This window comes from Mustela nivalis, assembly GCF_964662115.1.
Source record: "Mustela nivalis genome assembly, chromosome: 5".
In the NCBI taxonomy this organism is placed as follows: Eukaryota; Metazoa; Chordata; class Mammalia; order Carnivora; family Mustelidae; genus Mustela; species Mustela nivalis.
The window spans coordinates 16,791,787-16,817,565 of record NC_139024.1 but is presented as its reverse complement, the minus strand read 5'-3'; the positions used below and the strand labels follow the sequence as shown (position 1 = coordinate 16,817,565).

Here is a 25,779-nt window from a genome sequence, read left to right as displayed (position 1 = left end):
TCTAGTTAACTTTATGCAGCTTAAATGAACTTTTAACAGGATAATCTAAAAACAAATCAGATCATTTCAGGATTGATGCACTCACTGAACAAAAACATTTACTACATTCTGTAGAGGTTAGCATTTTGTTTCACTTAGGCTTGAATTCAATTTCTCAGATATTTACAAAAATTTCACCCTTCATAAAACCATCTGGAATGTGAAGATCACTTTTACTTCCCTTCATTTGTGACAAGAAGCTCAAGATAAGGACAGAGAACATCTCAAATGGCACTCAAAAGGCTTACATAAGAATTTTTTCCTAAAATCTTACTGCATCTGTTGATTATCCATTATACTATACTGGAGCATGACAGATAAGCAAAAATGGCCCATTTTAATAATCAAAGTAAAGCTAGTTAAAGAGACAAGGAAGAATAATTTGTTTTCATTTATCTTTGGAGAAATAAATCAAAAGTCACTTCATTAATCTTGTAATTACTTGGACAATCTTAAATTTCATAAGATTAGCCTCCAAAAGGAGCTCTCCTCTTCAGCTTCCTTCATTACTGTTCTCATCTGTTTCTTCATTCGAACTTAAAACAAATAAAAATGTATTCTTCAGCTTTTTAGAGTAACATACTATGAAATTTATGGGCCAAAATAATTCATTTTAATGATGAAAATTCTCAGCAAACAAGAAGGGGCCAGCCTTTGATCAGAGAAAAGCTATCCAACAAAATTCAGTGAGAATATAATCTATAATGGAAAATTTTAATGGAGAAAAAAGCCATACTTAATGGAGACAAGTGGTCTTCAAGGTTCTGAGCTAGACAGAGGATATCTATTATTAATTATATTGTGTAACAGAGGTGGCCAACATGACAAGAAAAAGAAATACGGAATTAGAGTTAGAAGATACCAAATTGTGATTATTTCAGAGTTGTATAGTCGTTAGCATGGACCACCATAGGGAAACAGTCAGCAAACCATTATAACTAAGAAGAGAGTTGTGAAAATGCTAGATCCAAATCAGCATTCAGAAATCAATAGCTTGGGGTACCTGGGTGGCTCAGTCAGTAAAGCGTCTAACTCTTGATTTTGGCTAAGGTCATGATCTCAGAGTTGTGAGATCAAGCCCCATGTCAGACCCCTCACTGGCTGTGGAGCTGCTTAACATTCGCTCTCTCTCCATCTCCCTCTGCCCCTTGCATTCTCTTTCTCTTAAAAAAAAAAAAAAAGGAATCAGTAGCTTTTCTCTGTGCCACCAGTAAGGACTTACAAAACGTAACAAGAAATAAACCATTTACAAAAGCAAAGAAAATGAATCATTATATTACTGTCTGAAAATACATCTCATAAGACCTTGATAGAGAAGTTTTTAAGTCTCTATTAGGGTTCTATTAGGGTTTCTGAACAGGTGAAAGAAATCAAAAGTACAAATCTCCAGTTATAAAATAAATTAAATCTAAGGGACTTATTATACAGCATGGTAACTGTGGTGAATAATACTGTATTTCACATATGAAAATTGTTAGGTGAGTAGGTTTTTACAGTTCTAATCATAAAAAAATCTAATTTTTCGATGATGGCAGATGTTAACTAGACTTACTATGACCCAGGCACCCCATCCTATAAATGGATTATAGGCCTGAAAATAAGAAATATATCTGTAAAATTAATGCAGTATACGGAAATACCAAATTATTATGCTCTGCATCTTGTTAGTATGTCAATTAAACCTCAATTTAAAAAAAAAAAAAAGATTCTAAATACAAATAAAAAAATAGAAAGATATACCATATTTTAAGATTATACTGATACCTATTTTCCTCAGATTTATTTATAAGGTCAGTATAATGTTATAAAGAAATCCCAGGAGGATTTTGGATGGACCTTCACAAACTGATTATGCATTAAGCAGAAAACTGAAGGCCCACAAATAGCTAAGATAATTTTGTAAAAAAGGATAATAAAGGGGAGGAATCTTACCCTATTCAATACTAACCATGTTAGGAAGCTACAATAGTTTTTCAATATAGTACTAACAACAAAATACATAAAAAGGTCAGTGAACAGAGGAAAATGAACCCAGACATAGGACCCTGTATCACATTCCAAGTTACCATGTAAATGTGATGCGTGGTAGAGGATTGTCAGTCAGCAGGAAAAGACAGCTCAGTAAATAGCACTGAGTAAGTAGTCCCAGTATATGAAGAAAAAGGAGTCCCTTTTCCCCCCTATATAAATTTTAAATGGATTATAGGCCTGAAAATAAGAAATATATCTGTAAAATTAATGGAAGAAAATTATGAAAATATTTTTGTGACCTTAGAGTAAGGGAGAATTTCTCAAGTTAGAATCCAAATGGGCAACAATAAGTAGAAAAAAATGACACTGTATCAATATTAAATACTTTTGTTCAAGATACCTGGAATACTGTTAACCAGTGTGTAAAAGGGAAAAGGATCTTCTTAAAACATCCGTTTAGATAGAACCTTATGAAATTCCCTTTTTTTTTGGATGTCTAAAATAGTTCAACATCAGCTGAACAAAGTGAATTTATACACTTTGTTGTGTATAAATGGACAAAAGGTATCCAGCAGGTATGAGTCTGGAGTTAACATTCTTTCAGATTACTCTCTATGAGACATTTTTTTTGTTTGCTCTGCCAGTTCCCCATGGGGCTCTTCTGTATTTAGTCTTGTCAATAAAAATAAGTTACAAGTTAGGTAGAGGAAACTGGTTACATTCAGACTTTCTTTTCTTTTTTTTTTTTTAACATTCAGACTTTTTGTCCTTCTTGAAAACTTCTTACTTTTCCATAGTGGTCAGTGACCTTAATGTGAGTATTCATAAACACACTTTTTTTTTCTTTTTCAAGACTAAATGGATCATTTCTAATTCATATAAGTATGGAGAGAAAGAGAGATCCAATATAACTTAGTTGCCATATGTATAATGCTCTCTCCTATATAGATTCATCCTTAATTAAATCTACTCTACAGTGTAATTGAGAAATAAGATTTGATAGCTCTGTGTATGTGTGTACTTATATATATATATATACATTTTTCAGAATAAATACTCAAAATTTTTATCACAAGTGTAAAACATAAGAGCTTATTAGATTAGCAGAGATATCTTAATATATTATTAAAATGTCAGTCTAACATCATTCTCTTCTTGTTCAGCATATACATATACTGAGGTTTTAATTTATGCAGGTCTCTTTGCTGAGAATATCAGAGATTTGTGGTTGAGTCACACACCATTCCTTTTTTTTCTTTTTTTTAAGATTTTATTTATTTATGGAGTGCCTGGGTGGCTCAGTGGGTTAAAGCCTCTGCCTTCGGCTCAGGTCATGATCTCAGACTCCTGGGATGGAGCCCCGCATCGGGCTCTCTGCTAGTGGGGAGCCTGCTTCCCCCTCTCTGCCTGCCTCTCTGCCTACTTGTGATCTCTCTCTCTCTGTCAAATAAATAAATAAAATCTTTTTTTTAAAAAAAAATCTTTTTTTTAAAAAAAGATTTTATTTATTTGTCAGAGAGAGAGAGAGAGCACAAGAAGGGGGAGTTACAGGTAGAGGGAGAAGCAGGCTTCTTGGGAACCAGATGCAGAACTTGATCCCAGGACCCTCTGCCTGCCACTGCCCTGCTTGTGTTCTCTGTCTCTCTCTCTGAGACAAATAAATAAACCTTAAACAAGAAAAGAAAAAGATGACAGATTTTATAATCCAGATTATATAGATATGATGGGAGTTTTTACAATTCTTAATTTTATTACAAACCCATAAAACACTGAGAAATATTTTTTAATGAATCTTTAATTTAGTCTACAATTTTTATATCCCTGCTTTGACCTAGACATTAAGCCTTAAAGTTACGCTAATTTATATAAGAAAGTTCCTAATCTTCTGTAGTTCATTGTCTGTCAAAAGTGAAAATTAATAGTATGATAATTTGAAGATAGCCTGAGCAGGAGTATATTAGGGATAAACTCAGGGTAGGAAAATGGAGAAGACCTAATTTAACCCGAGTGTGAGAAATTAAGAAAAATGTCTTAGGTGCATCCAGGCCAGATCCCAAAGGATGAGAAAGGGTTCCCAAACAAAACAAGGGGATGATACTTCTTTTTTTCTTTTCTTTTTTTAGGGAGAGCACTTTGGGCGGGGGGGGGGGGGGGGGCGGGGGGGAAGTGGTGGCAGAGGGAGGAGAGAATCTTAAGCATGCTATATGGTCAGCACAGAGCCCAATGCAGAGCTGGATCTCACCATCCCGACATCATAACGTGAGCAGAAGTCAGGGGTCAGATGTTTAGCCAACTGAGCCACGTAAGTATTCCCAGAGCAAGAAACAACTAAACTAAGCTTTGTTTTCATTTTTATATAGTATCTGGTTTGGTTAAATGTAAACTACACAAATTCCTAGAGTTTTCCTAATTTGATTTCCTGAATGGGGGAAAAGCTTACAACATTGAAAATTAATCATAGTTTTCATTGTTCTCTTGTTTCAGGGTCAAAAGGCAAAGCCTCTAAATGCATTATCTAAAAAGTGGGGCTCTTTTTTTATTGATTCGGTTTCGGGACTGGAAAATACAGAAGACTCATTGTTTTATACATGGTCATGTAAAAGAATCAGTACTTACAGCACTATTGCAATTCCAAGTATTGAAGCAATAGCAGGTAAGCAGAAACAGACTTATAAAACTTAAGCTGTTACTAGACAGTAATGACTGTAAGTACTAGAATTCTTGCCTTTGAAAGAAGAAAATCTTCCCGTTGCATTTATTTTTCTTGGGCTACACCTAGGTTATAGCAACCTAGGTAATTAGGACCTGCCTGACTCCTGGAACCAACTACAAAAACTGGATTTTTTTTTTTTTAAGTCTGCTTGGGGTCATAGGATAAAAGGAAAAGTTACCAGGACAGTTTCCTGAAAAAGCCATGTAAGGTGAACCTGACTTTTGGAGCTGCTTTTCCCTTACTGTTTGGTGTTTGCTAATTCTAAAGAGGGCACCAGGGAAAGTGAGTGGACCTTTCATTAGCTTCCTGAGCCTACAGGCATAGGAATGGAAAGTAGGGTCTGCCAGAGGAGGGATGAACCTGATGAACTCTCTTAATCTGTACTGAGACCCTGAATTTACCTTAGAGTAAAGATAACTAAAGCTCAGTGTTCGATCATCTCAATCCCTAAAACTGCATTGAGAATATTCTCTTTAGAGGAAGTTAACATCATTCTAGGGCTCAAATTATTTCTAAAAACAATGAATGTAAGGTTCAGCACATAACCAAAAACATCTAGGTCCACAAGGTTATGAGATTATACTAACAGAAATAATAAAATGTACCATGGCCAAGTACAGAAAAGAAAGGACTGAAAAATTTAGTAGAGACAAAAAAACAATAAAGAGAATGGATGTTCTAAAAATGAACTATTAGAAAATCAAAATTAAGGGGCACCTGGGTGGCTCAGTGGGCTAAGCCGCTGCCTTCGGCTCAGGTCATGATCTCAGGGTCCTGGGATCGAGTCCCGCATCGGGCTCTCTGCTCAGCAGGTAGCCTGCTTCCCTCTCTCTCTCTGCCTGCCTCTCCGACTACTTGTGATTTCTCTCTGTCAAATAAATAAATAAAAATCTTCAAAAAATAAAAAAAGAAGAAAAAGAAAATCAAAATTAAAAACCTAATGGATGTTTAAAGCAGATTAGACACAGTTGAAAAGTGAATTAGTGCACTGAAAGACAGGCCAAAAGAAAATTTTATCCAGAATGACGAAAAAACAAAGCAAGATACAGAAAAAAGGAAGATATAGAAGAGGGACTAAGCGACACTGGAATACAATGAGAAGGAATAAGATTTCTATAATTGGAACCCCAGGAGATGAGAGAATAAGCCAAAAGTAATAGCTACAACTTTCCAAAAATGATGAAAAGAAATAAGGCAAAGGTGTAAGAAGCCCAAAGAACTGAAACAAAGTAAATAAAAATAAATCCAAAGTTAACTGCTAAAAATCAAACATAATTAAGAAATATTAAAAGCAGCCAGAGAATAAAAAACAGATTGATTTGAAAGGAGTAAAAATTAGACTGATATCTGACTTCTACAAAAAACAAAAGAAGCCAACACAGTAGAACAGTATCTTTAAATTGCTGAAAGACAGTGGCTATCAATCTTGATAGCAGTCTATACGCAGTAAAGATACCACTAAAGAATAAAAGAAAAGTATTTTTAGACAGTCAAAAATGGAGGAAATTTATCTCCAGAAGACCTACACTAAAGAAAATACTAGGGTACTATTCTTGAGGCAAAAGTAAGAATGTTCCCTGTTGGAAGACTGAAGATGCAAGAAGGAATATACAGCAAAAAAGGGATAGATAATGAATAAATTAAATGAACATTTTCTGTTGGAAATTTTTTTAAAAGTTCTAAGAGGTTTAAAGAAAGCATTTTTTTATTTTATTTTTATTTATTTATTTTTGGGAGGGGGTGAGTGGGAGCAGGGTGGGGACAGAGGAAGCAAGAGAATCTTAAGCAGGCTCCACACCCAGCATAGAGCCCATCATGTGGCTGTATCTCACAACCCTGAGTTCACGACCTGAGCCAAAGTCAACAGTTGGGACACTTAACCAACTGAGCCACCCAGGTGCCTCTAAAGAAAATATTTTAAAAACATGACTTTACCAAAAAATTGCTAGAACTGATAAAGAAATTCAGCAAAGTCGCAGTATATGAGTCAATACAGAGAAATCAGTTGCATTTCTACACACTAACAATGAAGCAGAAGAAAGAGAAATCAAGGAATGAATTCCATATACAACTGAACTAAAAACCATAAGATCCGTAGGAATAAATCTAACCAAAGAGGTAAAGGATCTGTACTTTAAAATTTACTGCAGAACACTAATGAAAGAAATTGCAGAAGACATGAAGAAATGGAAAAAGATTCCATGCTCATGGATTGGAAGAACAGATATTGTTAAAATGTCTATGCATTGCAAAGCAATATACACATTCAGTGCAATCCCTATCAAAATACCACCAGCATTTTTCACAGAGCTGGAATAAACAATCCTAAAATTTGTATGGGACCAGAAGAGACCCACAATAACCAAAGTAATGTTGAAAAACAAGAACAAAAACAAAACCCCAAACTGGGAGGCATCACAATTCCAGACTTCAAGCTGTATTGCAATGCTGTAATCATCAAGACAGTGTGGTATGGGCACAAAAAGAGACACACAGATCAATGGAACAGAATAGAGAACCCAGAAATGGACCTTCAACTCTAAGGCCAACTAATCTTTGACAAAGCGGGAAAGAACATTCAGTGGAAAAAAGATAGTCTCTTCAACATATGGTGTTGAGAAAATTGGACAGCCACTGCAGAAGAATGAAACTGGCCTACTTTCTTACACCATACACAAAAAATAAACTCAAAATGGATGAAAGACTTAAATGTGAGACAGGAACCCATCAAAATCCTAGTAGAGAATACAGGCAGCAACCTCTTTGACCTCAGTCACAGCAACTTCTTGCTAGGCACGTCTCTTGCTAGGTATCTGTCCTAAGGATTGGGACTTCATCAAGATAAAAGGCTTTTTGCACACCAACGGAAACAGTCTATAAAGCTAAAAGGCAACCTACAAAATGGGAGAAGATATTTGTAAAAGTCTTATCGATAAAAGGCTAGTATTCAAAATCTATAAAGAACTTATCAAACTCAACACCCAAAAAAACAAAAAATCTAGTTGAGAAATGGGCAGAAGACATGAACAGACATTTCTCCAAAGAATACATCCAAATGGGCAACAGAAACATGAAAAAATATTCAACATCACTTGGCTTCAGGGAAATACAAATCAAACCACACTGGTCAGAATGGCTAAAATGAACAACTCAGGAAACACAGATGTTGGCGAGGATGCAGAGAAAAAACCATCTTACACTGTTAGTAGGAATGCAAACTGGTGCAGCCACTGTGGAAAACAGTAGAGAGGTTCCTCAAAAAGTTGAAAGTAGAGCTACCTTATGACTCAGTAATTGCACTCCTAGGTATCTGTCCTAAGGATACAAAAATAGTGATGTGAAGGGGCATATGCACCCCAATGTTTATAGCAGCACTATCAAAAATAGCCAAAATATGGAAAGAGCCCGATATCCATCAACAGATGAATGGGATAAAGTTATACCACATCTTCTTTATCTATCAAAAAGAATGAAATCTTGTCATTTGCAAAGATGTGGATGGGTGGATGGAACTAGAGGGCTTATGCTAAGCAAAATAAGTCAGTCAAAGACACATGGCACATGATTTCACTCATATGTGGAATTTAAGAAAATAAAACAGATGAACAGAAGGAAGGAAAAATAAGATGAAAACAAAGAGGGAGGTAAACCATAAGAAACTCTTTATAGGAAACAAACTGAGGGTTGCTGGAGGGGAGGTGGGTGTGAGGACGGGGTAACTGGTGATGGGCATTAAGGAGGGCATTGAAGCAATGAGCACTGTTATTTGCAATTGGTGAGTCACTAAATTCTACCTCCGAAACTAATATTACAGTATATGTTAATTAAATTGAATTTTAATTAAAATGTCTTTTTTAAATGATGCCAGTGGCAGGGGGACAGTTATAGGCCAATGGCAGTGGGACAGTTGTAGTTAAAATGCTTAGCATCCTTGTATTTTATGGTGAGGAAATGAGTATGTTAGGTAGGGGCGCCTGGGTGGCTCAGTGGGTTAAGCCTCTGCCTTCGGCTCAGGTCATGATCTCAGAGTCCTGGGATGGAGCCCCGCATCGGGCTCTCTGCTAGTGGGGAGCCTGCTTCCCCCTCTCTGCCTGCCTCTCTGCCTACTTGTGATCTCTCTCTGTCAAATAAATAAATAAAATCTTTAAAAAAAAAAAAAAAAGAGTATGGTAGGTATTGGTAAGTCAAAAATGCATGTTGTAATCTCTAGGATAACTAAACAAAGAAACCATAATGAGATACATACTAGCTAATTATGTAAAATGATTTTAAAATCGAAAAGAAAAAAATGGAAAGAATATGAAAAATAAATAAGACATGGAGAATATTCAGTAAGGTGACAGATTTTTAAAGCTGAGTAATTATATTAAGTATAGATGGCAAAAATCTCTGATTAAAATCCTGAATGAAATAACAAAGCCCAACTTTGGGTTGTTCAGAAAAGACATCTCTGAAATACAAGGACACAGGAAGTTTAAATATCAAAGGATGGCAAGAGATAATACCTTGCTAATGATAACTAAAAGAGTTAGCTATACTAATGTGAAAGAAAGTAGACATTAAGGAAAAAACCCATTATTAACATGAAGGAGAATTACTTCTTAATAGTAAATTCAGTTCTCAGAACTATGTATCTGAAAGTCTGAGGTATTCACAGGTCCCTGATTAAGATCAGAACTTAAATCCCTCCATTATCTTAAAACCAAGAAACCGCTGAAAAAATCCATTCTGCTTTGCAGAAGTATATGCTTTTGCTTGCTTATTAGTTTCCTGAAGTTCCTCTCAGAATTTGGCAACATGCCTGAGGAAAAAACCAGCAGGGTCCAGTTCTCCACCTAATCCTTTATGGCAGATTCCTAGCCCCTCAAATTTTGTGTGCACCCCTTCAAAGACTGCCTAAACTCTACTAAGGTTTTTCTGCTGCTAGTAACTGCCCCTGCCTCCAGGAAGAATTCAGGTGCATAAGAGAAAACGCTGTGGCAGAATGTCCACTCACTCTCTGCTTGCTAGGCCTTCCCAGAACCTGGGTACTCCGGTCTTACGATGATGATGATATGATGACAATTACAACCCTAAAATACATAGAACCTGCCCAAAAGTCCATTCTCTATGCCAGTGTACAAACCCATTGTCAGTATATACTCATTAAAATAATATCTCATTCTCATTAGTTTCAAAAGGATAGTTTAATTTTCATTTTGTTCCATGCTTATACACATGAAATTAAAGAAAGATAACCTAAATATACTTATTCCTTTTACAATTTTCCTGTAAAATAAACAGAACGTGTAACTTGAAGGAAGGGGCTAGCCCAGAATTAAACAATTATTTTCAGTTTTTCTATTTCACTCTTCCTTTATTTCAAAGTGATTCGATTTTATAGTGAGAGAATAAAGTAATGTGTTAGTAGAAGCCGATGAATTATTGTAGTAGTACGTGCATAAAAACCGGGTCAAAGGGACATGGTTATGAAATAGTAAGAAAGTCGAAGTAAAGTGAACCTTCATTATTCTAGGATTTAAATATTTCTCCAAAGAATGAGAAAATAACCCCCTCGCCATCTTCTGGGGGGGAATCACCTCTCCTTAAAGAAGCAGTACTAACAGTGCATCTCCCATTTTCATCTCCCAAAAGCTTTCTTCCATAGCCTCCTGGAAAAGAACTTGGTGCTAGGCTTTTGTCTTCTACCTTTTCTCAGGAGAAGATATTAAGAAGGACTTAATAGTCGTCAAACAAAGCTAAACATGTACCAATTTTTGGTGGGGAAAGGAGGAATTAATAGGTCATACTCAGTTGTTTTGATGTCCAGGATACTTCCTCAAAAAGCAAAGTGTTAGTCTCTAACTTAGCACTCTGCTATGTTCACATTCTCATATAGAAGTTTTATCTCACAGAAAACTTGAAATTGACTAGTTCAGTAGCATATTCAGTAAAGTTGGATATTACTATATAATCTACCATATCTCTCAAGCAAGAAAAATGGCTGGGAGAAAAATACTGACGGCTTATGGCTTCAGGCATATTGAGGATAGAATCTTTACATATATGTTATCCTGCTAATACCTCTTAAAAAAAGATCCAAGAGTTGTTCTGTTTCTGTTCTATTTTACATTGAACTTAATGTTCAAAGATATTTGTTCATTTTGGCTCACTTCATTTAATTGCTAGGCAATATGGTTGATAGTATAGTTTATTTAATACACGGAGTTTAATAGAATATTGTTGTGGTAAAGAAGAATTCCGTTTTTATCTGCTTTTGTCTTTTCTTCCAAAGAGCACCAGAAATGACTTTCTTGTAACAGAGATGCCATTCTTTCCCTCTTGTTGAATCCCCAGTCTGGAGATCCTTGTTTTAATAGAAGAGTCATCTGATCTCACCTGGTTATACAATGCCAGATTTCTTAATGGATCTTTTCTGCTACCTGAAAGAGAAAATGTTTGCTTTAAATGACATAGGAGGTGAAAAACAAATACTCCCCTTTGCCTCTTAAAACCTTTTTTGTATTCAGGAAATGTTTCTTTCTTAATGAATATCGTATTAGATTTGGTTATTTCATTGACATATAAATACAAAAATTCATCTTTATAGATTTTATAAGTTTGTACTTGCAAGCTATAGACATTATAATGACTAGTTTGTAAGCACTATGATAATGTAACCATTTTTAACCTTATAGTAATAGCTACACAGAGACCTAGACATTTACTTTAGCAAATGTATAGGAAAGACCGAGAAGATGAGGACTGTTTGAAGTGAGCCTGTATTATTTTAGTGGCATATCAGAAATCCAAGACCTCAGATACATGATTTTAGAAACTCATTGTTAACAATTTACTTTCCAATGCCTTTTTAATGTTTGGCTCAAAATATACCACAGCTAAGTGAGCAGTCAAGACCGATGAAACTCACTAATATTGGAAGTTTTTCTGTTTACATCATCTTGGGCTTCTCAGGCGTCAGAAAGGCAGTATCCTGCTTCCCAGTTTCTACACTGGTGTTTTCCTCTACTACTTGGGATTGATGATTCTCACTGGCATTTAATATAAAGTATAATTTTTATACTAGTGTCATTTTCAAAGTACTCAGTACTTCCAAATGATGTTTTACTTGTGAGATTTTTGAAATAAGGATTATTGCCCAGTATCTTCATGTGGACTGAGTATCATAACATGGCATGTATCATAGTGTTTTACTTGTAATATTTCTGGTAATGTTGCCTTGGAAGTCATTTGGGAAGATGATATCTGAAGGCTAGCTTTTGAGAAACTTAAAGATGTCACAGTGCCTCACCATTAATAAAGTATGCATTTTATGTTCTCTCTCTCAGTTTCCCTTGCGGCTATGTACACACACACACGTGTGTGCTCTCACATGTGCGTGTGTGTGTGTGTGAGAGAGAGGAGGGGGTGATTATATGGAGAAAGCTGCCATACTGTCTATATTAAAATTCTTATTTATCTAAGCATTCAAAAATTATTCTTAGTAGCTCTCTTATTACTATTACTTATTACTCGTATTACTAAGGGCCAAGAAGATTATTCGTTCTCATTTATCAGTTACATGATGCTCTGAGTAGAGCCTGAGAGACTTTTAAATTAAAAAAAAAAATTAGGTGAGCATGCCTATTTTATATGTTAACTTCTGTACAGAGAATGTTAAAATTAAACTCACTAGTTAGATCTCTGAAGATGATTTATAAAACTTCTAAATGTATCTTGACTTAAATATTATTGTAAATTTTATAGAGAAAAACATCTATACTCTTCATGTTATGTGCAACCTATCCAGGTGACAAAAGAAATATTAAAATTCTAAAAATCACAAAATTCTAAAAAAATAAGTTTTATTACCAATGACTCAAATTTTGATTTGTTTATAGTTATGAATGGCCTTTTTAGATCTGCCAAGTAATAATTTTTTTTTTCCCCAGAATTACCCCTGGACTACAGATTTTCAAGATTCTCTTCCAGCAGTTCAAAAACAGCTGGCTATTATCCAAACCCTCCACTGATCTTATCAAATAATGAGACACTGACAACCAAATAAACGGTCTTAACTGAAAAAGGAAGAACCATATATGCAACAAGTGTACTGTAAAAATATTACCTTTCAAAAATACTGTAAAATGCTTTATAGGAACAAATTCTTAATGATAACTGACCAAGAAATTGATGTTTTTCCACAGGTCTCCTTTCTGTATAGACCATCTTGATGCGCAACAATTCTCATTAGATTAAAATCACAGTATCTTATAACTGAAAAGAACCTTAATATTTTCTATATGGATAGTTCTGAGATTAGGATCCACCTAGGGATTAGGATTCACCTAGGGATTCACCTAGAGAATTATATATACACATATTCACACAGACAAACACATATATATTGACACACATGCCTTGACCAGTGGCTCTCAAAGTGTAGTCCCCAAACCACTAGCACGGCATCACCTGAGAATCTGATAGAAATACAAATTTGCATGCCCCACACAAGGCCTGCAGAATCAGAAGCTCAGGGAATGCTACCCAGCAAGCAACCTGTGTTTTAATATTGGTTTAATTGTCTGGAAATATAGATGAGCATTGACATCTTTACCTGCCCCAAGAAAAATGTAGCCAGAATTGGGAATAACTGATCTATATCTGTTTCTTCCATTTATAACCAAAAACACTGAGTCTAGTGAGAACAAACTATCCAAGCTATCTATCAGGTTTTATGCTATTAATTTTATGCTATTAATTTTCCAAAACAAGGAGCTAAAGATTTCTTGTGAAATCAGTATGGGTCAGAAATGAGATGAGAAACAACTCTTTCAACCTCTAATATTACTTATAAGGGTTCCCCCCCCAATAATGTTAAAGGCTATATAATTAGTTTTCATTCACTCTTAAGGTATATATTCTCAATGGGACAAAAATTGGTTCTTGGGGTGAAAAAAAATTAGATAATGTAGTGAATTGTGCGCCTCCAAAACTCAACCCTACCCAGTAAATCTTATTCTTCAGCATTAATTTCTCTCGTTAGGGAGAAATAGCATTTAAAGTTAAATTTATTAATTAAATTTAATTTGGTTGAATTTAATTTTTCTGGAGGGGGAGGGGAGATAGTAATGAAAAAAAGATTGAGAAAAACCCTTTAAGAGGTTTTATAGTTATACTACAACCCAGGATCACTGTGTTCCATGAGCTTTGTATAGTCCTCTAATAGTAGCTACTTGTAGCAAGATGTCTGGAGCCAGAAGTTTACAATAAATTCCTGGCTACTGTTTTATGTTATAATTTCACTCTCTCCATGTCAGAAAACACAATGGTTGCTATCATTATTTTACCTGGATTGTAGCAGAGAACTTAACATTGATGCATGTAATGAAAAGATAAATATTTCATTAAATTTTTAAATGCTCAAATAATCCCAAATGTATTACGGGAATGAGTATCTCAGGGTGGGTAAACAGTTACTGAAATTTTTTCCTTAATATCAGTAGCTCTGTTTGATATCTACTAATAAGTATATGGTAATGTATTTGAAATTGATTTCCAAAATCTTATTGGAATATGGTAACAAACACACAATCAGCTTAGGGCTAAATGAAAGATACTGTCTCATGTATGCAAATAGATATTTAATTTCTCTAAAAATAAAGCTATTTTTTCTTATGTGAATTTATTTTGTCAATGGGAAAGAAGAATGTATCTTTAAATGCTTATAAACTGCTATTATTAATATGAAAAATGAGAACCTCAAAATATGTTAATTACACATTTTTGTCACTAAGGAGTGAAAAAAATGGGCTCAAGTTCAAAGTTCTCATCCTACTTTTACCTCTAGTTAGGAAAGGGGTCCCAACAAGTAACCAACTACCCAATCAGACCTGCTTTTTTCATCTTGTCAAAAGACAAGGTGAAGGTTTATTTCCAAGTTTCCTACCATCATTCCAGCAAACTCAGTTCTTCTAATGAATGCTGTTTTTCTGTTGAACTATAATTAGACCTTTTAAGTTTTTTTATTTCATTTTTTCTAAAAAGTGCCAGTGTTTCTAATTATGTATGAAAAGTAAAAATAATTTTTAAATGGCACTATAAAAATTAAAAAGAGAAGAAAAGCTGTATATTCTTTAATAAAGTTAAATGAAGAAAGAAAGCTGGAAAATTGTGTAAGTGGACAGAGGATTTAAGTTTAATATTAGCATGCAGGCAAACATTCACCATCTGAAAGATGACTAAAAATAGATACAAGAGATTTTAGATTTTCTTTGCTGGCCACTTTTGATCTCATCAGCAGAGGAGAGATCTGAATGTCACAGTGGTAAAAGTTTGTCAGAATTTGGTTTTTGGAATATTGAGGTAGCAGAAAATTCAGTTAAACCATGAATTAATTGCAATCTAAAATCAACTAAAGGGGATTCTTGAAATTCATGGGTCTGAACTGCACAGGTCTGCTTATATGCAAATGTTTCTTTCTACAGTACTGTAAATGTATTTTCCTTATGATTTTAACGCTTTTTTCTAGCTTACTTTATTATAAAAATGTAGCATATAATACATATACAAACTATGTGTTAATGTTATCAGTTAACAGTAGGGTATTAGTAGTCAAGTTTGGCAGGGTTGTCAAACATTACACAGATTTTTTACTATGCAAGGGGGAGGGGGCCCTAATTCCCACATTGTTCAAGAGTCAACTGTACTTCTGAGTTTTTTAACCTGAAATCAGGTATTACACCCACCAATTTTCATATCCAACAACTTTAAATATATTTAAAGCAAAAAAAAAAAAAAATACACACACACGTATATATACACACTTATATATGTATACCCACACTTTAATTGAATTGGTGAGAATGAAAGTCAAATCTATATGATTATTATATATAACAAACCTGCATAAAATAGAATGTCAAACTCTCATAACCTTGACTATATTAAAGTCATATGGATAGCTTTTTCTTAAATATGTTACAGTAACATACCCTTACCTCTTCTCAAGGTGTTGAGAAGAAGGTTATTGTAAGAGTTGACTTCCAGAGAACTATAAGACAGGGATATACTCAAGAGTTAACTCACCCAGTGTGCTGCCCATGAAAATCCTTGGGCATGGTCCAATCCACATTGGGTGAATTCAAAAAGGTGTCTCTTGTTGGTCTCTAGAATCATCCTCAGAAATAATGGTAAAAAATAATGGCAAAGAGTGCTAACTCTTCACCAGGCTACTTCATGTACCCTATTTATCCCCTACAGCATGCCTATAAGGTGTGCATAACTAAAATTTCACAGAGAAGGACATTGAAATTCACGGAGGTTAAATAACATAATTACTCAAAACTGTACTGTTACTAAGGATCAGAGTCTGTACATGAGCCCAAGTTTCACCCCAGAACTCATGCCCTTAGTTGATTGACACCTTAAAGTCCTCCAACATTGTAAGATTGGGGCAAATTATCAGTCTAAAACCACACTTCAAATTTAACAGTCACACCACAGCAGGACATGTAAGGGATTACAAATAAAGACACAGGCTCTGTCCTAAAGTAACAATTTAGTAAAAAAATAATAAAGCAAAGATCTATGACCTAGAACTTACCTGAGAGAGTAAAATAGAAAACCAAGAATTACGGAGTCCTAAAATGTATAATGAAGTCTACTCTTCTTAGAAGCCACATATACTAAAGTCATCAGTAAGCAGGTCTTTTCTTTCTTCATATTCAGGTTCAAATGTTCACCTTGCATACTTAGCAAATTTCCCCTCTGTTGCTGAGAAAACCAAAATGGAAAAGGAATAATGAAGACTGATCCAAGTAAACTTAATGGGAGATGGGATATCTGGGCCTATTGAGAGAAGTTGGGTCAGGTCATTAATTAGAAAAACTACTACGATATTACATAGACTGCTTGACAGTTTTCCATACCGTGCACCTGTTTCTCAGTCTTTAAAAGAAGAAGAAAAAAAAAAAAAAAACCCTTATTTTACTTTATTGGTGCTTTGGCGTTGGCACTTTCTTGGTAAAGATTAAAACTTAATATAGTTTAATAATGAGAAGGATGGGGCACCTGACTGGCTCACAATTGGTACATCTTGGATGTGAGTTTAGCCTCACCTTGGGGGGTAGCGTGTACTTAAAATTTAAAAAAAAAAAAAAAAAAACTTTAAAAAATTAATTAAAATAAATTACTAGAACCTATTAAAAGCAATCACTATGTTGAATCAATTAGAAAATACTCAAATTCTCTAAATTTAATACAAATGTCAACATTTTCAGTTCCTAGCAACTAAATTTCATAAATATTTAAAGTCCTTTTTGTACATTTACTCCCTTTGATGAAGTCAACAAACTGCTAATTTCATTCATTTTTGTGGCAATTATCAAATTGCATTTGTAGGGCGCCTGGGTGGCTCAATGGGTTAGAGCCTCTGCCTTTGGCTCAGGTCATGATCTCGGGGTCCTGGGATGGAGGCCCACATCTGGCTCTCTGCTCAGCAGGGAGCCTGCTTCCCCATCTCTCTCTGCCTGCCTCTCTGCCTACTTGTGATCTCTCTGTCAAATAAATAAATTAAATATTTAAGAAAAAAAAAAAGATTGCATTTGTAAATTTCCGTAGTGTTTTAATCTGTGACTGTATGGAACCGTGTATTAAGTGATAAAAAGTAACCTTTCAAAGACCAATCATGGATGCCTGGTGGCTCAGTCGTTAAGTGTCTGCCTTCAGCTCAGGTCATGATCCCAGGATCCTGGGATCAAGTCCCACATCGGGCTCCTTTTGCCTGCCACTCTCCCTGCTTGTGCTCTCTTTCTTTCTGACAGATAAATAAAATCCTAAAAAAAAAAGAAAAAAGAATAAAGAACCAATCATAAATGAATGAAGAATAACTTCAACTGAGTCCTGATTATTCACATAAATGAGTTTTGTTTTATGCCAAATTTAGTACAGATATTTATAACAGTGGAAGATACCCTAGGCTTGAAATAAAAATATATACATTTCAGTGACTTGCATCTTAAGCACATTTACTTCAACTTTCTGAGCCTGTTTTCTCAAATATTTAAATGGAGATAGTAAGATCTGTGTCAGAACTATAAAAGTAACAGAACACAAATGGATGTGCCAGACATACCAGGATTTCCTGAGACTGTCAAACTAGAGACAGTATCTTTGACACAAATCAGATATCCAAGGCTCAACTGTGAGTCTGTGGAGCAGGGGATTCAATAACAATACAGGTAATTTTTGTTTCTATGATAAACACTGATTACAGAAACGACTCAACTAGACATAAAGGAGAAACAGAAACAGCAACAGCAGTAGTGGGAGATGGGACCCTGAGTATGGAAAGCTAGAGAAGCCTTTTGTCATTGTCAAGTCTTAGCTGAATATCCAGAAATGGAAAAGAATGCTCCTGGAGATTCTGTTATGTGGGGTCCAGGGAAATTATGAAGGATGACCCTACTAACAGCAATATGGTCTGAGCAGACCAAATGATACTTGGTGAACAGAGGAGAGAACCTCACTTAACTTACTTGGAGGTCTGCATAAGGAATAATTTGGGTCTAGAATTGAAAAAGAAAAAAAGCCAATGGAAAGAAATGGGTCAGGGATATGGGAGTAAACCAATTAATTGGTAAGTGAAAACTACATAATGTCTAATTGAGACTAACTTAACAGAACAGAAATCTAACAAATGACTGGCACCAACCTATTAGAAAAATGAATACCATTGGTTACAGCTGATGATAAACCAAGGGCAACAAAAATGACACTTTTCTGTGTCATGTCCAGAAAGGAGAGAATGCTTGAAACAGGTGCTTGACAATGCAAAAAACCGATCAGTGAATTGAAAAGGTAAAATAGAGTATGGAGTTTGGATCAGAGTATAGTTCGCAAAGAAAACCTAGCTCTCTGAAACTTAAGTTCTCCAGGTCTAGAAAAAATATATACTTAAGTAAAACCTGCAAGTATGAATTGCATCAAGAGTCAGCGGATCCCTTTAATAATAATTTGAGGCCATTTATGTAAAATTTTTGTTTAGATGGCTAAAAATACCATTCATTTTCACAGGTCTTGCAATATCCACAGCCCCCTCAACTCCAGAGAATGCAGAAGTATTTAGCTCTAAAACCTTCATGTGACGTTGCTGGGTAGCAAAACATTACTAATTAGATTGAGATGTCTGAGATCATTTGTTTCTAGACACTACATGTCAATCACAATTTTTGTTATTCTTTCTTTTTAGAGCACGACAGTGTTGTAAGAAAAGAAATTAAGCACTTACAGAGTACAGTAATTAATTTCTTCCAAAAGTCTATCTTAAGCTCACTGAGAAAAAAAGATCAGTTAAATGTAGTAAACAAGAATGGTGCCTTAAAAATTGTTTTCCACTAAGCGAAGTTAGAGAAAGACAAATACCATTATTTCATTCATTCATATGAATTTAAGAAACAAACAAGAAAAGGGGGAAAAAAAGACAAAAGGAGAAACAGACTCTTATTTATAGAGAACAAACTGATGGCTACCAGAGGGGCGAGGGTGAGGGTGTGGGTTAAATGGGTGATGGGGATTAGGAGTACACTTGCTAAGATGAGTACAGGGTGTTATATGAAATTGTTAAATCACTGTATTGTAGGCCTGAAGCTAATATAACACTGTATGTTAATTAACTGGAATTAAAATAAAAACTTAAAAAGCCAAAAATGTTTTCTACTAACAACACTATTTAGTACAGACTAAAATAAAAAAAGTAAAAAAAATAAAAAGGTGCTTCAGTTGCCTTCAAGAACTGCACTAGTTGAAAAATTTTGTTCATGAGCATAAAGTTAGTTAGTCTTCTTATTTACCATTTTTCAAGAAAAAAGTCCTAGAAATTTGGTGGCTTTTTTTTTTTTTTTTTTTTTTGAAGTTCAGGGCAATGCTTACTGTGACAATTTGGTAACTTTAATGATTTCCCAACCTTTTATTAGCCTAGACAACACAGAACTTTATTTTTATTTTTTGGTGAAAACAAGAAGTACAGCAGTGACAGACTTTATTTTTCCTTTGCGCACATATAAGAAGACTGAAGTACTTAACGATCCTCATTTAGTCTGACAGAGCAATTCTACAAGTACGTACACTGGTTAGGAACGTAAGATGTCAAGTACAACATTACTATTAGGGCAAGAAATATCAAGACAATAGAGTTGTGTTTTTCTTCTTGAGATTACTTTCACAAGACAGCAACAATTTGCAAAATTTCAGAGATCACATTCAAATTATATTTCTTAGAATAGAACTATATATGAAGACAGACCAGAACAAGCTGATATATTAATGACTATTCACAGGTTTCATACTGCACAGGAACAATTTTGATATTTTTGCACACATTCTCAATTACAAGCAAAAAGCAGGCCTGTAAATGTCAATTTTGCCAGCAAGCAAAAACAGAGAAAGGAATTAATAGGATTTTACTCAAATACAGTGAAATAAGGAGCACACACCATTAATCTTCCACACAGAAAATATTTCCACACAGAAAAATATCCTACAATAATAGAGAGAAAACATTCAGCCTTGCATTTTTGTGTACAAAAATCTACTGGTGAATTCAAGGGAATTAGGGAAAACTACTCCAAGTATCCTCTTTAAACATCAACCACTTTGATTCTCCCACCTTCCTGGGAAAAGCTTCAGGGACCTCTCCCCACCACCCCCAACCCTGCAGGGTTCCAATCTTTTCCGTGCCTTTCCAAGAATACTCCACAGCAGGTTCATTTCTTTTCTGAAATGAACAGGTTTCAGGTTCCTCCGCCTACAGTACCCTCCCCACTTGCTGTGCCCTGGCCTCCCAAACACACAGAGCTTAGGGGAAAGGCCTTCAAAAAAAAGGAGAAAGGCAGAGAGTCATTACTATCACTACATACCACCCAAGAAAGACAGCCCTGACTGCTGTCCCCCCTACTAGAAACTGTCCTGGAACTCCAGACAGACACCACACATCCTCATAGACTCCCTAGGAGGGAAGCTTGGCATCTCCCACATGTAGATTCAGCTGCTCCCTAGTTTTGGGGGGACAGAAGCAGCGAAAGAAATGCGGAAGTGCAGGAGAACCAGAAAGGCCAGGATGGAGGCCCCTGGGACATCAGAGCAGCAATAAAGTTGAGGACAGAGGTGACCCTCAAAATGCTGCCCTGGGTTATTTCTAAGTGATCCAAGGCCACCACCCCCCAAATTTCCAAGTTTGGAAAAGAAAGGTGAAAAGAAAAAAAAGAGTGAAAAGAAGTAGAGTGAAAGTAAGTTTTGGTTGCTTTACACCACAACCTGCTCGGGTCTGCCTTAAATCCATCACTGTGAGGCCCCCTGTCTTTCCCCTCTGCCTCTCAAACTAAACTCAGGAAACACAGGTGTTGGTAAATGGACAGGGGGAAGGGGTGGGGTTGTCAAAGCTGGCCCAAAAGAACACTGCTCATAACTCAACCTACACAGGTCTCCCTTGGAAACTTTCAGACCCTACTAAAAACAAAGTAGGGGGAGGCATGAAGGCAAAAGAGCACAGATAGAGATCTGGAGTCTATTGTGCAGTGAGTGCCTTTCTCCCTCTGGACACAGTCAAGTTGAGAGCAAATAAAACAAAAAGCCTGCTTTTGCCAGTCTGATTTTGTTTCTGATCTATAACTGTTTCGGAGAGAGGGGGAGGAAGGGAGGGAGAGGGAAGCGGAGGGGGTGGAGAGAGTAAGATAGTAGATACAGAACAGGCCCCACAAACCAGAATGACCTCTCCCCCAGTGCCCTCACCCCAGCAACTTTCCTGCTATCATTCTGAGAATGAGTGCAAGAGTTAGCAGGGGGATGCCTAACAAAGTTGGCCAGATTCAGGGTGGTTGGTTGGCTACAGCTCAGAAAGCCTAACTGCTGGAAGGGAACCATTACCAGCCTTGCTTTGGGCACCATCACATATGCCTGCCCAAGCTGCCCAACAGCCAATTGGGTTTATAGGTACCATCTGATGGGGCAGGGGGTTGGAGGGGAAGTTCCCTATGTGCTGCCTGGGAGCTTAAATCCACAGACAGTTGCTGAGGAAGCAGGCAAAGCTCATCCAGAAGGCTAAGAGCAGGTTTGGGTGGGCCACAGCACAGACCTTCATACTCACCTGTCAGTACCTGTTCACAAAGCAGAGTGCCCAAAGGCAAAAGAAGACTAATGCAGTTAACACTGAACACCTCTCATCTGTTACCTCATTCATGCCTAGTAGCCACCCACCAGCCACCTTATTCTGCCACATAACAAGCTGGGTGGATGGCACAGGCCAGGAAGGCAGGTAGGAACCAGTCAGTGGTAGGCAGAATGTCCAGTTTGGGTTGACGGCTGGCATCATCTAGATCAGCTTCATCTTGCAGCAGTGAAATTCAAAGAACTTGACATACAGTACACGGGTATCAGGAGGACAGTCAGCATAGAGTATGAAGCCCAGCTAGTTATCTGCAAAGGTATTTCAAGCTTCTTTGTGGTAGATAACCACTTAAAAAACTCGGAGAAGACCATGGTCACAGACAGGGCCCAAGGCATGCAAAGGAAGGCAGTGTCTATCTATCTACAGCATCATGTGCTTGGCATGAAGCAGTACAAGGCCATGCACTTGGAACATGTAACAGGATACAGAAGAGCATAAAGGTCCAGAGGAAGAAGAACATAAGCGTATAAGAGTCAACCTTGCAACTGACTGTTGGAGATTTAGAAGAACCAAAGGATAAAATAGTCCAGTGTGAAGAAAAAGCAAATAGCAGACTGCATGCTGTTGGCTAAGCACAGGTTCAAAGGGAGGTGGCCAGGAGACTTGTGCTGGAGCTTCTCACAAGGTCATCAGTTAGCCAGACTGGAACCTGAAGGACCTGGGGCTCTCCACTGGCTGCCTTGCTGGGTCTCGGATTCCACGGCGAGGCCCTTCACCCATCAGGTAGTACTGTAGGGGATTGGGCCACAGTTCTGCTTTGATAATCTCGGCAATCCTGTCGAATTCTAGGAGGCTGTGGTCTGAGAACCAGTTAAAGAAACTGGGGATAGTGTTTCCTTCCCGGTTCCTGTGGATATGGGACTGGGGGTCTTGGCCCCTGTGCCAGCGGATTGGAGTGGAAAGAGACACCACCCTTCCGGAGGATCTGCGCTCATATTCTTTGACAAGCCCCTCGTTTCGGAAGTAGGGGTTGCTCTGAAAGATGAACTTGAATTTGCAGCCGGCTCTTGGGTGTTTGAGCTCCTCCACCTCCAAATTGATCATGTACCTCATCATGTCTTCATCTTGGCCACTGATCATAGGTGACAGCTGGGGGTGGTTCCGAAAGGCAGTGACCCAGAAACCTGGGATATTCTGGATAATGAAACTTCTGCGCTGCATATGAAGCCTTCGCATGCGGCCAAACTTGCGCTCCAGCTGAAGGAAGGCCCTGTCGGCCTGGGCATTTACGTTGGACAGCTCCTGATCGATGGCCTCCAGCGAATCCATGCAGTTACTGATCTTCGGGGCCTTGCCCCGGGCCTCCTCTTTCAGTCCTCCTCCCACCTTCTTCTCCTTCTGCATCGCCTTCTTTTCCTCCACCACCTCCTCTGCTCCCCCCTCCTTTCCCGCAGCCGCTGAAGCGGCGCACTTTTTGGTCGTCATGTCCTTGGCCTTCGCCCCAGGCATCATCTGAGACCCCAGCCCCCCTGCGCCACAGGCTTCTAGAGCTTTCTCCCCAGCAGGGCCCTGCGGCTCTCTAGGCTGACAGCCATTTTCCTGGCTATTGTCGGTCGCCACCGCGGCGGAGGCTGAGGCAGGGGCGGCTGCCAAGCCTTCCGTGGGGAGCAGAACCTCTCTCTGCCCCGATCTGGTCGCTACACGGCCGCGACTCCCAAAAATGCGAACGCGGAGCACCGGGGCACAACTGGCCGGGTTCTGGGGTGCGCCTCCCTCCGCGGCGGTCTCCAAACGGCCCTCACCTGTGTCCGCCATCACCGGCGTCGCCTCGGTTTCCTCGCCCTGGCACTGGTTTAGGTCCGGATGTCCCGGGGCAGGCTCGGCAGTAGTTTGGCCGCAGTCTTGAGCGGCAGCAAGATCGTTGCCCTCGTCCAGGCCGCTCATTTTGGTAGAAGGCAGACCTGCAGGAGGAGAGCGTCCCTTGTCCTCCGCAGAAGCCGCGCTCCGCCCCGATCCACCCCTCTCTTCGACTCTGGCGGATGCTGCTATGACAACCGGTGACGTCACAGCAGCGGCGCCGGCACTTCGCGCGAGAATTCGCGGAGCCTTGCGATGATCTCAGTCGAGGGTATCCCATTGTCTCTGTGTGGTGAGATGTGTTTCGACCTTTTGGAAAGGGTTTGATTTGCACGACTGGGGGCAGACCAAATCCAAACATGTGAGAGTTGTGTTAATGTGCATTTCAAAGGCTCCGGATGAAATTCTAAGCCACCTACGCTCTTAATTTTCTCTTAAAATATTTACTTAAAGGTTAAGTTATTGTTCAAGTGGGTCAGCTCATAGGGCCTTTGGTGGATAAGAAAGTGGATTCAGCAGTTCACATGCCTGCTTTCTTAATGTACATATTCATGACTGTTACTGAAGAATCGAGATGAGAGGCACCTCAGTGGTTCAGTGGGTTATTCCTCTACCTTCTGTTCAGGTCATGATTTCAGGGTCCTAGATGGAGCCCCGAATTGGGCTCTCTGCTCAGCAGGAAGCCTGCTCCCCACGCCTCCCCCGCACCTGCGATCTCTCTTTCTATTGAGTGAAGTTTCATCTTTAAGAGAACTGTTGGTCTAAAAACTTAGGGGGGGAAAAAAACTTAGGAACAGTGGAAAACTTTTTTCATCCTAATAAGACAAAATGAATTATTTCATGTGTTTATGTATGTTGGCCAGCACCTATAAAGATGTTGGACAATATTTCCTCTTCATTTTTAACTAATATAAGTAGCAAATGTATTTTCTGTATTTAGAGTTGACCCGTTGACCCTATATAATCATTATATAGAAGGAGTTCTTGCTTTATAATGCTTGTAGGCATGGAGCCAGCAAATAGTTGCCAAAATTTGCCCCTGTGATAATTTACTGCGGGACAGAAGTAATAATCAACTGTTTGCAGGCACTGAAACTAGTAATTGTCCAAATTAACATATTTTAAGTAACACTCAATGCTAATGTTAAAATATTTACTTAAAATTTGTCTTTTCAAGTCAGCTCATACGACTCATCTAACAGTGATGTCAACTCTGTTCTAGGTGTTGTTTTGTTAATCCTTAGATGAATGCAAGAAACAAAGAAAACTTAAATTTTGCATATTTTTGTTTAACATTTTAAATTCATGTTAGAAAAAAATGTTTATGATTATAAATAACTCTTTTTAATAGAAACTACACTACAGAGCACCCCAGCTTATGATCACGTTTAAATTAGGGCTCAGAAGAGGATCCAATGAAAAGTAAGGATGTAGGAGAAACAGATTTGCAAAAAAGGTAGGTAATATTGAGGGAAGTAGTGCAGACCCTGTGCAACTAAGAATGAGGTGCTCATAGAAAGATACTGGCTGACATTACAGAGAGACAGCCTCTCATGCTACTTCATCATTTACCTCACAAAGTTTACTAGAAAATTTATAAACAATTAAGATATTTTTGTACCCCCTAGTCAGCCTACTCAAGGACAGACTGTCCAGACTGACTCATGCACCCAACCAGATAACCCACAACAGTTGTGCAAACAAGATTCACTCTTCTCAGGCTACAATTACTTTTCTCTCCTTTTTTCCCTCTTTTAATAAATTCTATTTTGTCTCTGTGGGGTGAAATCAGTGTAATGATTTATCCTCTTTCTAAATATGTAAACAATGTATTATAATTAAGTGATTTTATGACTTTGGGTTATTCTTTGACACAATTCTGTTTCCTTTCTTAAGGAGTTTTTGTACTGTGGAAGGATTGATCCTCTAGGATTATAACCTGAGCCAAGAAGCAGAGAAACAGCAAATGTTGAATGAAAGCTCCTTTGCCATACAAGAAAGAATTTGCTATTTGCAATGGAAAATTAGAAAATTACTAAAGACTACTACCTGTGAA

The 25,779-nt window shown here is 37.5% G+C and overlaps 2 protein-coding genes and 1 long non-coding RNA gene across 4 annotated transcripts in view; 2 read left to right on the top strand and 1 right to left on the bottom strand.

Annotated features, from left to right (window-relative positions):
• Positions 1–14,386, top strand: part of NT5DC1 (5'-nucleotidase domain containing 1) — a 140,007-nt gene extending 125,621 nt beyond the window's left edge. Inside the window, exons 11-12 of the mRNA XM_082730120.1 lie at positions 4,495–4,663; positions 12,655–14,386. Coding sequence (XP_082586246.1) covers positions 4,495–4,663; positions 12,655–12,770 — 285 coding nt within the window. The 3' untranslated portion in view covers positions 12,771–14,386. The remainder of the gene's footprint in view (positions 1–4,494; positions 4,664–12,654) is intronic.
• A 5,282-nt stretch (positions 14,387–19,668) lies between these two features.
• Positions 19,669–23,912, bottom strand: TSPYL4 (TSPY like 4). The gene has a single exon (XM_082730122.1). The coding sequence runs from the start codon at positions 23,808–23,810 to the stop codon at positions 22,560–22,562; it is 1,251 nt and encodes a 416-aa protein (XP_082586248.1). The 5' UTR covers positions 23,811–23,912; the 3' UTR covers positions 19,669–22,559.
• A 32-nt stretch (positions 23,913–23,944) lies between these two features.
• On the top strand, positions 23,945–25,779 carry LOC309864528. 2 transcript variants are annotated; one of them, XR_014311592.1, is made up of 3 exons: positions 23,945–24,015; positions 25,121–25,179; positions 25,620–25,779. It is a non-coding gene; the product is annotated as an uncharacterized lncRNA (long non-coding RNA). The 2 variants fall into 2 exon arrangements; XR_014311593.1 differs by having other exon boundaries at positions 23,958–24,015; positions 25,075–25,179.

Excerpts from the sequence above, each read along its gene's own strand:
- TSPYL4 (XM_082730122.1), bottom strand. The coding sequence starts at position 23,810 with ATGAGCGGCCTGGACGAGGGCAACGATCTTGCTGCCGCTCAAGACTGC.